Here is an 18871-nt window from a genome sequence, read left to right on the forward strand (position 1 = left end):
TTCAGCTTTGACAGCATGGAAGAGTCTTGGGGAGTCTAGATAAAACAGGTTACCTCTTGCCTAGAGAGGCACCCGATCATTGAGTCTAAATTAAAATTGCATTTTATATTTATTTGTTGTGTGTTGTTTCTAATCTTGCACCAAAATGCCTGACCTTATCTTTCATTAAATTAAGAGTTTCTTGATTATTAAGTTTGCTTGGTGTTAAGGATGAGATAAGCATGGAATGCTACTTCCATGGAAGGAGTGAAAGGAAGGACTAAGTGTCATAAGCAGACATTGCTGAGAAAGTATGTCCCAGGGTGAGTTTATGGAATTTAGGGAGTCAGAGTATCTCCTGCTACACTGCAAACACTTGCGTTAGGAACAGGGGCTGACTTTACTGTGTAGTGCTTATTGAAAAGTGTTTTTTTCAGCAAGGATAAGCCAGCATTTCCTCTACAAGGAGCAAATGACTGAGGAATATACCCTGACTTTAGGCAAATCCTGAAGCTCTACAGCTGAAATGTTTACCCCACAGAAATGAGTTTCAACGGCATTTTTGTCAAGAAGAATTTCTCAGGCCTAGAATATCTGCTGTGGGGAGGAAAGGAGAAAACCAGAAATTCTAACCCTTTCATGAAACCATGTATGCAGAGGGGGCTTTGGGTAGGCTGTGAAAAAGTGAAGCTGAAATCACTTTGCTAATTCATTCAGAGTATTTTATTCGATATGAGTTTCCAACATCACAAGTGAATGCCTTAGCCACTGTGTAGAATCTCTTGATTTTGTTCTGCAACTAAACAAAACCGATCTTCAAAATCTTGAAATGTCATGTGAAGTTATGAGTGAGCCTGTAATGAACACATTATCCAAAGACAGGACAGTGCTCTTTATTTGTATAGATAAACATAGGTAAACTACCTTCTCTAAAGAGGCTTTGATGATAGGCCTGTATTGCCAATGCAGTTACGTTGTTCTCACAACTGAATCTGGGGCACATCCTTTCAATTATTTTCAACATCAATTCAGCTTTCTATTTGCAATACCCATGTTCCTGGTAGGTAAGTTACCATGTAAACTTATGTGCTTGCTTCATGGCATTTTTATTTGATTAAAGCTAGCTACAATGTCTAATCTACCAAGAAAAGCTAACCTGGATTAAAATGCAGACAAGAAGTAGGGAAGAAGTAGAAAGCATGCCATGCAGAAAGACATCTTTGTTACTGAACATTTCATGTGAAAGAAAATCACCTTGCAGAGTATTTCCATGTCTGATTGCATTTTCTTTAATGAGAAAAGGCAACAGAGATCACTGTAACTTATGAATCTGGATAAAACAGTGAGTGTGCTCAGAAAGTGCCTGTAGCTTTGCTTAAATCTACACGAGGGGTATTGTTGTTTCAGAACGGCTTTCATGTATTCTCTGAAAAATTAACAGAAACAAAAAAGTGAGAGTAGTTCATTAAACTTTAAAATATGCTTAATAAAGTCTTTTCCCAAAAGACACATAAGGAAGAATGGGTTATAGACAAGGTGTTACGTTACCAGAATGCCATTATTTTGAATTATTGATTTATTTTCTTTGGGAGGAGATAGGATATAGCTGTGCTGTTTTGAGAGCTGAGATAGCTTGGTTTGCTTGCAATTTGCACTTTAGTAGGGTTTTGCACTTGACCTAAAATATGAGACAGTTATTTAAATTGAAAGCTCTTTTAAAGCTAGCTGTGAATTACCCATTTCTGCATTATGATTCAAGGCTGATAAAGAGTTCTACTGTTTATCATGCAAAGTGGTTTCATGGTTCAAATTCACCAGTTTAGACAGAATACCATAATAATCTGAATTGAACAAAATATGAAACATCCTTTTCCACTCTATCATCTCTGATTCACAATAGAATGATCAGCTTCTATTCTTCCGATTGATAAATGATGGCAGTTTCAATGTTCCAGCATGCAACTGTAGGTGTTTTTCCTGTGCTACCTTGTAGGCGTGGCAGAAACTCTTTGTAGATGGCCCAAAACAACCTTTTTAATGCACTTTACATTCATTTTTAAGATTAACCTTTACTGCACTGTCTGTTCTAAAGTAACAACCATTAAGCTCCTGATGTACTGTGACAACTCTGTGTCATGCCAATCCAAATCACTTCATTGTTTCCTTGTGTTACTTCATCTGTCTGTATTCCTCTGTTGTCTCATGGTTTTTTACTGCAATTGTGAATTATCTGAGATGGTAATTGTTCTATACTTATTGTATTTAAGCAGTGTCCAGCATTATGGGGCACTGGGACCAAGACTAAGGTCTTGAGTTTCTGTGGTGTGGTACCACTAACTGTAAGAGATGAGCTGAATTTTTTCTCTGCTTGCAACCTAGTCACCTCTTCCAGTCTTTCATGTGACACACTTAGTCCGATTTCTTCTGGGCTGCAGTGATCTGTGGTCTTACTGCAAATTTATTTATTTATTTATTTATTTATTTATTTATTAACTTTGGGACAGAAGTTTGCTCTGGTGAGCAGTGCGTCCAGCTCTGGAGCCCTCAGCATAAGAAAGAGATGGACCTGTTGGAGCGGGTCCAGAGGAGGGCCACGAAAATGATCGGGGGGTGGAACACCTCTCCTGTGAAGAAAGGCTGAGAGAGTTGGGGTTGTTCAGCCTAGAGAAGAGAAGGCTTTGGGGATACCTTATTGCAGCCTATCAGTACTTAAAGGGGGCTTATAAGAAAGATGGGGACAAACTTTTCAGCAGGGCTTGCTGCGACAGGACAAGGGGGAATGGCGTTAAACTAAAGGGGGGTAGATTTAGACTAGATATAAGGAAGAAAATTTTCATGCTGAGGGTGGTGAAACACTGGGACAGGTTGCCCAGAGAGGTGGTTGATGCCGCATCCCTGGAAACATTCAAGGTCAGGTTGGACGGGGCTCTGAGCCTACGGCAGGGGGGTTGGACTAGATGACCTTTAGAGGTCCTTTCCAACCCAAACTATTCTATGATTCCATGATTCTAAGTCTTGACAGCCTTTTGAGTCATCAGACTCCTGCATTTCAGCTTTTCCCCAGTTTCAGAAATGCTGGAAATGTTACTTTCAGAAATTGCTGGAAATTTTTAAATGATATTTTGAGTAATTTTTAATTCTTTTTGTATATTAATGTGATTATTATATCCATATATATCCTGTCCTAGTAAGAAAATTTAAGGTATTCACAAATAGATCTTGGGCCCTGTACAAAAGAGGAAGCAGACTAGCAGAGCTAGAATGCAATAAATTAGTTTGCTACCCCTGATTCTGGAGTAGTTTTCCATGCAGACATTATTCTTAAATAAAAGTTACTTTTATTCCAGAATAATTATTCTGCTCACAAAGCAGCACCGGCTCTGAGACAAAGCTGAGACTTCTAACACTTCGTAAGTTTATCTCTGAATTCCTGCTGTGCAGATGGCACAGTGGGCTGGGGAGCAGCAGGACTGGGAAGCAATAGAGGAGTTGGCAGGTTGGCGAAGAAGATAACAGGTGGCTTGTGAAGTGGAAGCAAGGTCTTTATTGTAGGCCACCCTTGTCTCAGGCAGAATAAAACTTTGAATTCAAAGGGGGGAGGTAGCCTCTCATGAAAGCATATGCAACCTACTGGACCACATACTGGAGACTTGAAAGGTAGTTTGGGAAGTAAAGTAAAAGAGTTGTGAACTTTTGGATGGCCCTAGGTAAAAATTGGAAATCTAGAGGGAGGAATGGCTGTTCGAAGGGTAGCTACACACTGAGATGGTGGACCAGCACAGAGGGCTGTGGAAGAAAAATACTATATGAGGTCTTCAGATGAGATAGTTTTTTTTTGGTTTGGTTTTTTTTCCTCTCTCGCAGCAACCTTATCAGAGGACAGATTGCTGTAACAGCCAATTAAATTCCTTTTGCAAATGGGAGGCAGGAGACTGAACTCAATTGGCAAGTGGCTCATCATAGCGTGAAGTGGGAATAGCTCATTCCGAGTCAAACACATGCTTCACTGCGCTGTTTTATATGGAAGATTCTGAGAAGATAAAGCCATTTGACTCCTGTGTTATAGCGGTGTATCAAATAGCCTGGCGAGTGCAAATTGTAAAGAACCTTTGCATGTATTTCTCACCTCCCACTTTTCAGGGGTTGATGATATGATTTTCCTTATTGTTAAAAGGGAACATACTTCAAACTATGTGGTCAACTTAGTTTAAGAAAGTAAGGTAAAATATACCTTACTTAAGAAAGAATACTTAATACTTAAGAAAGTAAGGTGAAAATAGTTTTTCCTCAGCTGTATTAAGCCTTATGGGTAGCAGTCTGCTGATCAAAGATTTATCTTCTCAAAATGTTCATTTTTGAAATGAACAATACTTGTAAGTGTTTGAAACTTGATTCATGAATATCAGAGATATTCAGAGATCTGGTCCTGGCACATACTGATCACATGCATAGTAGGATTATAGTTTCTATTGTCAGCTCATAATCAGAATCACGTACTGATAAGCACAGCTGGAAGACCTAAGAATCCCTTGGACAATGTCTTCATAGCATTTGGGAAATCTCGTGTGAATTACTAAGATACATTTGAAGTAACTTAGGAAGTTATCAAGTCTCTATCTTGCTCTGAACTCATACATTTATACCCAGACATGTGCAAAGTCACTTACTGTAGTGTTGGATCTTTGCCCAGAAATTCATTTTTGGAGAATGACTCTTGAGGTCTTATGCAGATAGTATGATTATTGCACCTCTATGTCCACTCTTTTCTCATGTTTGCTCTCAGACAGCTGGTGTTAACATTCAGATTGCATTAAAATAACTAGTCACATCTCAATTGCACAAGAAGTGTAATTTCATCTTCATATTAAATCATAGGTGGTGACTTTATTAGGCATTGGCTTGGCTTTAGACCACATGAACTAAAATGTAGACTGCCTTTCAGCATATGCCTTACATGCCTGGCAGGGTTTCCAAGTGGATGAATGGGGTTGATAAAATGATGGCTTTAGCCACTCTAGTTCTGGGAGGAGCAACTTCAGGACTCAAATCCTTAGATCAAAACCAGAAGTGAAGACCAAAATACAGCAAGCTATTATAAAAGCCAACCAAACTGGACAAGACTGCTCAGTGGTGACACAGAACTTAATAAATAAATGAACAAAGAACTATACACCTATAAAATGAGGTACTAAATAAGACTATTCCTGAGCATGTGCATGCATTTTAGCTCTCCCACCAGATAACAGTTAATTGCACTGGTGGCTGATGATCCTAAAATACACAAGGGTGTGCAGAGCCAGGTCTTCTATTTGCAATAGCAATTGCTTGAACTGCAGTAGCAGCCTCCTAAGAAGAATGCTTTTCTCTAACAGTGGGGTAACTCATACCTCACTGCTTGAAATCTGCAATACAAGTCAGCGCACTGACTTGCAGCCTTTAAAACCTGCATTCTTTGATTAAAAAATTATAATCAGTGTCTAGCATTCAAGCTCTGTGGGTAGAATTGCTAAATAGAATGCTTGAAAGAGTGGTTTAGTTGTAGTTAATGCGTTGCCGACATTAATCTAGCATGTACCACATCTGATTTTTCAAACAAAATCATGTTTTGTTATTTGTTCATCAAAACATTCTGGTAATTGAAAAAGTAATGAAAATGTTTGGTGGAGGGAATCACTCTATACACGTACACCTTAATGAGCTCTGAATTTGGCATTTTCACACAGGCGGGAACCTGGAATCATTGTGGTTAGTTGTCTGAAATTGCTAACCAAAGGGAATACCAAACACAGTTGGAGGTTGGATATGGAAAGGAAAAGAACTTAGGGCTGAACAGAAAACATCGCCATGCCTGTGTACCTCGAGGCAGGTAGCAGTGTGGAGAGAGGCTACAGTCAGGAGTTAGTGACAGAAGCCAAGCACATCAGGTCAGAAGAAAAATCAGTGGAAGTGTTGGGAGAATAGCATGGCTGGGAGCTGGGCTGAAGTATCAGGAAGTCCATGGAGCAGGGTAGGGTCTAAGGTTGTAGACAATAGGCAAGGCTAGTGTATAGTTGAATATGAGACTCTGGTTTGAGTAAATAAGACTAGGGAGCAGGATCTGAAGCATGAGGTAGCCAAAAATATGTAGAAACATGCAACCAATAGGACTCACTTTTTCATGAGGTGGATAGGAGCAAATCACCTGTCAGGCATGCAGTCTTTCCTTCAGCTGATTGAATGCATCAGGTCCTTAACTGATAGGAAGACTCCTGAGACCAGCTGTAGTGCTGATAATCTAATTGGAATTTCCTAACAATATCAAAGTACCTGTGTAGCTGGCTGCTGATAGGGATAGAGATCTTACTTATTTAAGACCCATGTCTTAAATACCACATGCCAGTCATACTGTCCTAAAAAGAAAAGGAATCTAGAAGGTAGTGTAAGGGATTGCTAGAGGTGTGGAATAGTTTCTGTCATAAACCAGACTAAATAAGCTGGGGATCGTCAGGTGGGAAAATGTTTCATGCTGTATTTAATGATAATGGATATCATATACCATTTTACCCTCCATTTTTGGTAATTGATTCAGTATCGTAAAATCTACGTGACAGAGGTAACAGATCAGGAATAAAAATCTTGAAAGTAGGGGAAAGGCTAATAAAGAATAATATTTATTGTATTTCTAGCTCAAGAACTAGAGGGGCCTGATGAAATCATCAGGAAGCAAATTTAGAACAAAAATACAAAAACCTTTTTCATATAATGCATAATTGAATTGTGGATCTAGCAGCCACAGGTGTTGCAATATCTGAAAATAGAAAAGGGATCAAAAAGGGATTAGACAATTTGATGTCTGATTGGTTGTTCAGTAGCTATTAAACGTAAGGGTATAGATGCTGCCTCTAGCTCAGTCACTAAACTGCTGATAATCAGAGGTCTATAATGGAGACGGATCACCCTTGAAAGTGCCATGTTTCTTATGCCTGCCTGTACTCCTTTGCTGGCCATTGTTAGGAAGAGCGTATTGGGATGGGTGGTATTTTGGTGTGATGTCAGATATCCGTTCTTTAACACACTTTGTTTATCGCTGTGTTTCAGGAACACAGGAATTAAAATGGCAAGGACATCTGAGGGGGTTATAGTTACATGCTTCAGTTATATGCTGGGTTGGTTTTGTTTTTTTTTTTCTTTTCTCTGAGTCTTTTACAGATGATGGTACCCTTTCTAAGAGGTAGCCAGATCAGAAATGCATCACAAGGAAAGCCAAACAACCTGATATATCCAAGTGACAGCAAATATTTGCGGGTTTTGTGTTTTCATAATTCATTAAATGAAAACACTGTTAGAATTATAAGGTAGCAGGACAGGGAGTAGTCATTGAGGAGATGGAAAGAAGAAAGCAATATTTGCCCTTTTTGAACCTGTACATCTGAATTTAAAGCAAAGTATTGCTAGGTTCATCCCTAACATTTGCTGTTACTGATTAGGTTGGGTTTATTTCTTTGAACTTTTTAGTTTTGCTCAGTAAAGCAGTAAGTCCCATCTAAATTTAAAACCTTTTAAAGTATATGTACAGTGCTTGAAATATATGGCAGTTATAAGCTGTCTTATATTTTACCTATCTAATTGACTAGGTCTTTCTTCTGTCTTTCCAGATTATGGTAGACTTCCAAGTCAACAAAAAGCAGAGCACTGCATCAAGTGCTAAGTCAGAAAGGAGGAATATGAGGTGCTTTTCTCCTATTCAGCTTTTGTAAAAATGACAGCAGGAAACTGATTTACTTATTTTCAAACTTATTTTTCAATTTTTTTCTTTTGAAAATTAATACTGAAAACGGACAAAGGCATTAGAAAGCATGAATAGGTCTTAGTCATACATTTACGCTATTTGCAAGTAGAATCCATAAATTCTCAATGTCATTAAGCTGCAAAACCTCAGAATGGTGATTCTGGGTTCTTCTGTGTGATGAACAAGATCTGTTTGTTTAATCTCCCATTAACATCATTACAGCCTTAGGAAACTAGGCAAATTTTAGTATCAGGCCCTGAGACCAACTAAACTGGGCCCACTGAAGTTGAAAACTGTGTCTTCAACTGGAAGTGAAAGCTGTTGTTGTACCTGTCCTTATGGCTTGCCTTTATTCCTCCACGTTGTTTCACTGTCATATTTTGTCTTCTGTGTACATCCTGAGTGAATAATTTGAGATGTATCTTTGAGTTTAAGCAGTGTTTCATCATCTTCTTAATTTATGTCTGCATGAATTGTAATTAGCTGGTCATCAAAATTCTACTCAGCCATACATTGATTATGTATATGCATATCTTCAGATTTTATTTGTAAAGTGATAATTTCTGGATTGAGAACATACTGACACTTATGAGTAATCACTGGGCTCCAGTTCAGCACTCCATCTGTATTCAGCAAAACACTTAAGCATATGCTTAATTTTAACTTTAGCTCAGGTAAGCACGCAATTGCCTCCATCCAAATTCAGCATAGCATTTTAAGTATATGCCTAACTTTAAGCATATCCTTAAATCATACTGAAGCTAAAATCAAACACATCCTTAAGTGTCTTCATGAATATGGATAACTGCTGAATGAGGTTTGATGAAATGAACTCTGTTGGCCATTAAATAAAAAGAAACGCCTGGCCATGATTTCATTAATGTTCTACAGGCAGGGAAAATATAACAGAGAAGTAAAACAATCTATTGTTTCTTGAAATTCTAAAAGCTAAACTGTGTACTGTTGAAGATAAAGTATTTTATAAACCGTGGGGGGTGTGTCTTTCTATCCCTTAAAGAAGACTGTAGTAGGAAATCAAGACTTCATTCTCAGTGTTTCATTAAGTTCAGAATGTTCAATAAAATTCTGTTTCATGTCTTTAAACAAGACATTTCAGATAATGAATCTAAATCTGTTTAAAATTACAAATGATAATGAGTGCAACTGGTTACAGAAACTTAGAAAGAAAATGAGTAAACTGTACACAGGTGGTAAAGATGTTACAGTTTATAGCACGTTTTCTATGATTTGGTTTTATTTTCAATGCTGAAGTGTTTGATTCACATCACCATTCTTTGTTTCAGTCCATTTTCACTTTTGCTGCTTCAACCTCTACAAACTTTCTGCACTATTTATGTGAAAAGCTCTTTGCATTTTTATTTCAGATCCTCTCCTATTGCAGTTCATGAAGTCTTTCAACAGTAGGCTGTTAATCCTTTGCAGATTAATATGATTTCAGTGATAATCCTTTCATTTGTTGAATTTTTAAGACATATAATCATTAAAGAAAGTGCTTGACAGATTTTCCATTAAAGTAGTACAAAGCAGGTGGTATGTCTTTAATGTATGTCGGTAGCACTTTATATTGCTCATCTATAAAATTAAATTTGCAGATGAAGCAAATAGTTCTAGGGTTAGTTATTGGTCTTTTCCCTTTGGTATTACAGTTTAAATCCAGTCAAGGAAAAAAAAATATTCAGGGGTTTGCAGACAAACCAGGGTTAGAATATCTGTTGGAATACTCTTTTCACAACTCCATTGCTACTTTTCATCTGGAGTAAGGGTCAACATGGGTTCTGTCCTGATACTGTAAAGGACCAAGTTAAGTATATGGAGAAAAAGCAGGGTATAATTTAATACGTGAAATTTGCCTTCAGGTAGGCCATAGGATGTAAATGCTATACAGGAGTTATTCCAGCTCTCTGTACAAGGCTAATTCTCGTCTTCATTTAAGTTAAGCATATGACTAAAATACTCTTCCCCAGATGGAACTGAGGTCTGTAATTATCTCGCAATAACGGCACACACAAATCTCTTGCCATTAGGGTTTTTGGTTTGCTGTTGATTCCCAGCTCACTGTCCATGACTGTCCTTTTCATTCAAATTCTTTACCCTCTTTTTTGTCTTCTTTTTCATCTTCTTTTTCCTCTGCTATTTCCCATATTGACTTATTTCTCATTTTCCTGTTATTTTGTGCACGCTGATGAAACAATAGACAAGAAGAGAAGGCACAGGTATTAAAATACAGTGATGCTGAGTACTCTTGTAAGCCACATTTTAGTTAAGATCTCAGAAGCAATGCTTCAAAGATAATATATAAACAGCAGAAATGCTTTTTAGCTAGAGATCTGAAAAACATTCAAAGTTTATTAAAATGTCTGTTTAAACAAATAGGTAGTAGGTGTGTCATATCATAGTAGACTGAATTTTTGGTTTTATATACTGAAAACTCATAGATACTTTAGGCAGGAGGGAAAGGAAGCAGACACCACAACTCTTTAGGAAAATCAGGTCCTGAACTTGGCAAACCTTTAGCTGATTTTGTCACATATTTGCAGCTTTAAAATGATTTGGCCTTTGCAACAGCCAAAATAAGTGTCCTTTAATCACTTCCAACCTATTAACAGATGGGCAAACAGCTTTTATAAATGGGGCATACAAAATACTCCAATATCAGCCAAAACTAATTAGTAGCATTATCTGAACTGAAATTTGTAAGTGATGGAATATATATTAATACAGATAAACTGTTGGTTTGATAGAAATTCCTTTTCAAACATCATGCTTGGTATTTGTTCTGCTCTAGTATGTTCTAAACACTTATTAAATAAAACCCATTTTTTTTCTATTTAGCTATTTTCTTCTATTAAAACAACAAATTTTCCTGTAGAAGTTATCATTAGAGATAGTGTAACTGAGAGAAATCACATTAAGCAAGAGGTAGTTTAGTATGCATTTTTTGTGGCATATAAGAGAAAGAACAGTGTAACTTGAACACAACTTAAAAATAAATTAATCTTTAAGAACAGCACAAAATACTGATATAAGACATTATTTATATAGCAGTACCAGCGCATATTAAATATATCTTTACACAGCACTATTAATCAGAATATGTAAATTGCATGAAATTAAATTGTGAGGTTATAAAAAAAATTGCCACATGTATAATGCAGTAGGAAGAGCCATTTAATGCATTGCCATCAGATCTGCAGCATGAATTTGATTTTACAAAGACATCTGTAGTGCAGACAGCTGCTGTACCTAAGTGAGGATTTGATTGTACACTCGATCTTTCAAACAGCCACTTGTCCATATCTTTCATATAATTTTTATTATCGTGGATCTAAAAAAGAATGTAATGGTTACAAAATCAGAATTGTTTTGAAATACGTTTTCATTAAAAAAAAAAAAAATTTGTTGATTTTAGGAAGGCTTTCTCTCCTTCCATCTGAGTGCCCTGCCTTCCCCAAATAACCTACCTCTATCTCAACTTACATAGTGATTTGAGGATCTTGCTTGAAAAGTCAAACTGTATCTAGAATCAGAAATAAATCTGAAAAGAATGTTAAGAAAACATTTCAAACTTTTCTTCCTGAAAGATAGCACAATGGGACCTGCCCTCCCAACATAGATAATTGCCTCTGATAATCTTTTTCTCAAAATTTGGGAAAAAACCCCTATAGAAATACTGTGTATATTCTATACACCCATGTATCTACTAAGTCAGGTAGTTCCCTTCCTGTCCATCTGACATAATGTCGTTCCTTGGTCTTCAAAGACAGTGGATTTGATCAGTCCAGAGATGTAGCCCTTGGATATCCTCATGCTTGGCACATTCTAATGTCTCAGAGTAGGTAGGCATCACCTGCAAACTGCCTAGACCTGTCTAGAAACAGTTGTGGTGATGAGTCCACTCATTCCCTGTGCAACCTATGAAACTGCAATTTCTTTGAAATCCTACAAGCAGATTAAAATGCTGCTGTTCACTGATAGAATTGCTGGGGAAAATAATAAATGCACAGCCTCTGCTGGTATGAAGCTGAATTAAGCTGGTAGAGGGTTCAAGTCTTTGCTCAGTGGAAAAGGTTAGAGGGTATACCAGATTATAAGTGTGTGGTGAAATTGTGGGCCCATACTGTGAGGTTATATGAAATACCTGGAAGAATTTTTAGCCAGTAGAGAGATCAAGATGGATGGAACAGATTTGTCTTTGTGGCATAGAGTGGAATGATGAATAAGTGCAAATGATATTTTTTAATTATAAGAAGATGGTCTGATGAGAAATCCTGCAGGCTCTTGGCTAGAGGGAGAAAGTGCTACAGAATACCAGAAAATACCCAGTTTGAAATTCATCATCTAAGTTATTTTGTTTAAAAAAAACCCCAATATATTATAACCTCAAAACCAAAAATAAACAAAAAAAACCAGCCAAAGACAAGATTTTGAGAAATACTCAGATCTCAATTTCTCAAGCATTTTATCCAACTAGCACCTTACTTAATTAAGACCAGGCATCAAAAAACATTTTCCTCTCAATTCGATGATATTTCAAGCAGATTGGTTTAGTCTTGGCACAATCTGGATGTGGTAAGTAAAATTACAACCTGCTTTACAGCATACAGCTACTTATGACCTTAACTATAAAATGACTAATTCTATTCACAATTGTACCTTCAGGAAAAAAGAAAGCTCTAAATGTGGTCAATGAAAAATCCTCAGCTATATTTTGGTTTACATTTCTGCCAGTTACACTGCTTGAAATGCAAAATCTAGCATTTTGATTATTCATCATATATATGTTGATCATTTCCTCAGTTGGGACATAGTCAAGTAATCACACAGGAGGACTGTAGAGATGAAACTTTGGAGAGTTTCTTTCTACTCATTCTGTATCAAGACAAAGTTGAGAGCTTTCAGGGTTTTAAAATTATTTTTAGGAATTTTACTGTAGCAAATACATGTACAGTTCAGGTTATTGAATATCTTGGCTTTTCTGGTGTTTCTGCTATCTTGTTTTGACAGGAAAATCTCCAGTACAGCCTTTCCTGGTGTGTTCTTATGAAAAGATTGGTTTCAATACTTTTCTATGTCCTTGTGAAATCATTTGTTTTGGGGGAAAATTTCCTGGCAACTTTAGTGAATACACATTAATAAAATCAATGGAAGTTAGCATTCAGATGGAAGAGACACTTAGAGGTTTCAATGTGTCTATCTGCTATAGTTCATATTATCAGTTCAATTGTAAGAGCTGGTAGGTAAGTTATTTTTTTAGTCTTACTCAAATTAATTTTTTTTAAATAGTGTATTTTCACACAAAATATGACTTTGTGCTCTCCATTTTGTAAAAAACTACAGTTGAATAGGAATTCAAAATGTTAACAATGTTTAAAATAATAACTTAATCCTTATAGTTTACAAAGCCATGGGCATTGTACAGACCTACGCAGCTGCAGCAGAACAGTTGGCAAGCAGATTTGGATGCTAATTCTGTAATTGTAGATGGTAAATGACCAACAGTTCCTTTTCAATCTTTTCAAGCTATTCATGTAAATAAAAGGATTCTACGTGATTCTGTAGGTGCATGTTACAATTTGTCTTCTAGAATTTTGATTCATAGTTCAAGCATTTGTCCACCAAACTGAAAAACAAATCTCCTGTACTTTAATTTCTAGTGACAAACACCTTGACCTTCAAAATCAGAAGAAGGTGAAGAAAAATGTAACTCACCTGGAAGTCTTTGAAGGTTCTCATGATAGTAGAAAGCATCTTAGCAGTAGAGAAGTACTTAAAGCAGTCTTTTGCATTCAAAGATATGTGAGATGGTGGCTTGAACACAGGGCATTCAAGAGAGTAAAGATTAAGGTAATGTCTTGATTGTTTAATCCATGTACCACTTATATTCTAGTAGTGTAAGAATTCTTGATTATTACTATCTTACTATGAAAAAAACCCCCAAGCTCAGCTCTTCTTTCTGTCATGGCTGTTCCACACCTTCAAGGTTAGGGAGAATTTAGTGATAGCGAGTGCTCTGCTGGGACCCATTTTCATCACTAGATCTCAAGAAGGCTCTCTATTGTTTTTAGAAGAGAATGGCCTGTATTACACTTGATCCCTCTGCCTTCAGAGAGTCTTGGTGTACATGCATATTGTACTGTTAATTCTGGGGCTTGCAGTTATTCAGGTGGAGAAACAGGCTGTAACTAACAGACTGTTTATTGCACTCTTCTTCTCCCACTCTGTTTTAAGCTTCAATTACTGAAAAAAAAATCAAGGATTCTATAGTATAATTACTATTTTTCATGTTTGTCATCTAGTATTGCTAAATGAAATGCCAGTTTGTGAGAAATGACATACTAGAATGCTGTAATATGCACTTCTGCCTTCAATCTCAGAGTTTATAACAAGTTAAAAGAGCTTATGCACATTGCAGGTTGAATGCTAATGGAGGCTGCATAACTTCAGTTAAGATATCATTTTTCTGGTGATGTCTTAAGCCTCCTATCTAAGAAGTATACCATAAGAAAGCTTGTACCTAATTCAAATAAGTGGGTCAAGTAGGAACTAAGTCATCCATTACACAATCTATTTTATTAGTTTTACAGAATACTAAAATAGGGTAAGAAAAATCAGTTCATATTATTTGGTAATCATCAACCTTTAAAAATATTCCTTCACTTTATATACTGGAGGAGAGAGAGTTTTTGCTGCTGATATAATTAATGATGAGTTGAGGCAGCATTTCTTGATATCTACTTCTGGGCTGTAGAAAACAAATATGTATTTTTCCTCCCACAACATAATTTTAATGAAAAAAATGAATGTTGAACACAGAGTTTCTCACCTTGCCAGGCTTCACTGTTACACTTTTCCTCTGCTGAGATACAGAACCTTGTCTTTCCCCCAAGACTCTATGTGCAGGTAGTATTTCACATAGTTCCTGATCTACTTCTGTAATTTGGGATAAAATGTGTTTATCCCAAAATAGTTTTATGCAATAATTTTATCCAATCACCTTTGGAAAGGATCATCCCTTATCAGCACTCTGGAGTAATTGTTTTTACATATCTGTCCATATGAGTTTACAGGAATGGAATTTGTTCTTGCTTTCTTTTAAGATTTTCTTATACGCTGTACACCTCTTAGTTCCACCTCCTCATCTGTTTCTTTAGTCACCTTTCACTTATTTCTTACAGTAGTGAAAGTGAAACATATCTGTAAGTACAGTCTACAAGTCATGGACCATCCCTACCAGCATTTGTAAGGTACTACTGTAAAATGATAGCCCGCATTAAATATCGAGCTGGTGTTTTGGATAGCTCTACACCACTTCGGTATTTTGAATTAGAGGAGTGGATGGACAAGAAAAGATATGTCATCCAATTCTTTAATAGAATTATCTTTTATTTTAATTTCAGTGGTCTGTCTATTCTTAAGTAATATTCCATGTCTGCAACACAATTATTTTAAAGCGATTTTTGGTTCAAGGAGGATTTTGTGTCTCCTTATGCACAGCTGCATTTCTAAGATGTCATTCTGGCACTGCAGAACTGTAGGGTTTAGCTCGAATAAAGAGATGCTCCTGGTCACTTGATGAGGAGATTAATTATTAACTATTATCATGAACTATTTTCTCTCTTGCATGCTGCACTTTGTGATTGTGTCATTGTGTTGCAGTTCCTAGACTGTAACTGTGTTAACTGTTAAATGATGGGCAGTGTCACAAACTGGCAGGAAGGAGGATTTGTAACAAGATAGTAGGTGAGAAAGTGCAAAACTGAGTATCACCACAATTTTCTTAACACTTTATCCTTTTCATTCATTCTTGCCAAGATTATTTTTCCTAGTATTATTGCTCTATTGTATTTTTGAGGGATTGTGTGGAAAAAAGAATAGCACTTAAACATCTCCCATAATGAAATAAATAACTTGTATGTTTAGAAAGCCTCTTTAAAGAAGATTCCTTTGCAGATTTTTTGAGCAACCCGTGTATTATGTATTTTATTCATGGAAATAGTTTTTATACCTTTTCTTGTTTCCCCTGTTTCCTCATCAGTTTGATGGCTCACTGTACAGTCAAGCAAGTGTGGTAGAGAAGATAGATGTTGTTGTTCAGCTGTACGGTAGAAAATTCATGGACACACAAAATAGAATAAACAGCAATGGTCAGGAGAAGCATAAATGACAATAGCTTGAAGGCATAATCAAGAAGACACAGACACAAGGACTGCTTCTCCTGATACATAAGCAGAGAAGTGTTGAAAGAAGAGAAAATAGTTGACTAATACTAAAACTGCGGGTTCCTTAGCTCCAGATGCTCACTGCCTTCTGCATTCTTCTGAATGTTTCTATTTGTGTAGTCCTTATCACTCTAAGGATTATAGGAAGATATTAAGGAAAATAAAAAGCAGTTTAGACTGCAAAATTTCATCTAAACTTCCTTTTTGTCTGATCCATTGCCCTTCAAATTTCTCTTCCGGAGTAAGAGGTGGCCATCTCATCACAGATGATATTTAAGATTAGATGAGCGTGTACGCTAGGAAATAGCTTTCCTGATGGGAAAGCTGAGAAAAAGAGAATTAGTATGAGTTTTCAACCATGCATCAAAATGCAATATTGCAAGTTGGACTTCGGTGACCATTTTCATACCTAAGGGTTAGAAATGTACTGCTTTTTTTTTTTTTCTTCTCTCCTTGAAATAGGCATTAGCATTCCAGAGACATAAAAATGTATCACCCATTAAATACTGGAATTAGGTTCTAATTGATTCTTATGCCTTTTGAGCTTGATATGTATTAATTGTATGTATCTTGATTCCCATTTCCATTCAGTACTTTAATTCTGCATTCATAAAGCTTCATACTTCAGTATAAAGTAGGAGGATTGTAATACTTAATTTGAACATGTTCAGTGGGGAGACTTTGAGTTCCCTCCAAATGCCTTACTGATACAAATAATGTAATCTGAAGATTCACGGCATAGTCTCAGTTTTGACTTCTGAATTCCATAATCAGGTCTTATATTCCTAACATCACATAGGAAAAAAAAAGTATGAAATGTGTATATATAATTTGATTTTCCCCATATGTTAGAAAAAATATCAATAAAACTAATTAATTCCTAAAACATAACCCATATCCTCCTAAAAAGGTATATTCTTATCCTAGGCTGCATAACTCATAACATGCTGTCTAATGCTGGCTGACTGAAAAGTTTGTACTACTCTTCATATTGTAATGAAATGCTGGTTGATGGCCGAGTCACTGATGCTTTAATAGCAAGTCTTAAATTTATACCTTCAAAGCTTTTTTGTTTGTAGATGTGATAAGATGTTGCAGCCCAATGTGTTGTCTTTTTTTGTTGTTTTGTCTTGATGGTCTTCAAAGATTAGAGGGCAAACTGCCTTAAAAGCCAGATGCTGTTTTTCTGAAATGTTAAATTGACATTAATTTGCTCTGCTTTGCTGAAGACAGAGACATGTTATAGATGCTCATGCATAACATAGAGTGTAATATGATCTATTGCCCTTACAGGAAAACTGGTGTTTTTGTTAATTAGTAGTAAATCAGCTAGACTAGTATCCTCTGTCTCTCAGGGAGAAAGATTTGCAGAATTGCACCAATTCTGCAAAAATCTGTGAGCTAGGTAGATCAGCTGAAATGTTCTGTGGACATGAAAGCATAGGAAACTGAAGTTTTTTATTTTTAATTTGTACTTTTCCTTCCCTGAGCACTACAAAATAAATCACACAACACCTATCTCTGAGTTAGTCTTTTTGACTGAAGCTATATTATTTAATATATTAAATTTATCAAGAAAATAATTGACTGTTAGCCTACTGGTATAAGTCCTCCTTGTTCTTTTTTTAAGTAGCTGTGCAAGGCATCTATGAGCATTTCCAGTACGATAATACTGGGGACAATGTCTTACACTGTGAGTTTTCCCCTTGCCTTTTACCCTAGGGGGAGCAGTTTAATATACTGCTTTAGGTAGGTTGAGCGTATCTGCCAAGTAAAATAGAGTATTAACTACTATAATTATCTATTTACCTTGATGTCTTTCTACCAGCCTACTTCTGCAGTCCATCACCTTCCCATACTGAGAAATACTAATATGGGCAAGAGATGTTTTTCAGCCTAACTGTTCCCCTTTGCATTCGATAAGGATGATGTGTGAGTTTCACTTTAGTGCAAGAGTAAGTCAGCAGCAAACTACCCCACCATATGACTTCTGCATAGGCCTAATTTTTTCATACAAAGTTTATCAAGCACATTAACTTGATTCTGAAGAAAATATTTCTAAAGAAGAAGAAAAGATTCTGAAGAAAATATTTCTAAAAAAAATCAGTGCCTAATAACTTATTGTAAGTATGTATCTGACGGAGGCTTCTCTTCTTCAGTTTATGAAACAATGTTTTCCAAGAGCGAGTCTGACAAAAAGATGGACAGAAATTATCTGCCTGAATTTTTGAGAGGCTGTGTATGTTCAATACCTGCTAGTGGAATACAGCGTGTCTTCCAGCTGGTCTGTCCAGGTAAGTGGTTTCTTAAAAATGTTTTGCAATAGTACAGAATTTCACCTGCAGATGCTGCAGGCTTTGGGGTTTTTGTTTGTTTGTTTTTTCCTTGCGTGGGTAAAGAAGCTACTTTTCTTAAAAATGTAGTCAGGACAAACCCTACCTGATGTTGATGATCTTTTTCAAAATGGAGCATTTTATCATTATACTTGCAATAAAGTAAATTTTCTAGAATTCCACTGTGTCTCACAATGGAATATAATCCCATACTATCTTGGAATATACTTAAGAGGGTGTAGAGCAATTTTGTGGCAGGTCTGCACTTGCAGATGTCTCCAGGCAAAACATTTTCCCCCTTTGTAAAGTCAGTGGTGCTTACCTTCCAACATCCTTAAAGAGCTCAGCCCAACAAACTTTTACAAACACTCATAGGTGAATGTCTGTAAATAAAATAAGATGTCACAAGGCAAGAAACAAGATATCCTGTACTGTAAATAGGAGGGAGATCGTTACCCTTTAAAAATAGAAATAAAACTGTAACCGATTTAGCCCTTCAAATAAATCTAGAGTCTCATCTTCCTTCTGGCTTTTCTTTTTCCCAGGGCCGT

At 36.4% G+C, this 18871-nt stretch overlaps 1 protein-coding gene across 1 annotated transcript in view; it reads left to right on the plus strand.

Moving 5' to 3' along the window:
- IQCM (IQ motif containing M) overlaps window positions 1-18871 on the plus strand; it is a 105723-nt gene that overhangs the window by 24231 nt on the left and 62621 nt on the right. Inside the window, 4 exon segments of the mRNA XM_076337542.1 lie at window positions 13162-13252; window positions 13368-13612; window positions 14975-15119; window positions 18147-18281. Coding sequence (XP_076193657.1) covers window positions 13162-13252; window positions 13368-13612; window positions 14975-15119; window positions 18147-18281 — 616 coding nt within the window.

This window comes from Aptenodytes patagonicus, chromosome 4 (genome assembly GCF_965638725.1).
Source record: "Aptenodytes patagonicus chromosome 4, bAptPat1.pri.cur, whole genome shotgun sequence".
Taxonomy (NCBI): domain Eukaryota; kingdom Metazoa; phylum Chordata; class Aves; order Sphenisciformes; family Spheniscidae; genus Aptenodytes; species Aptenodytes patagonicus.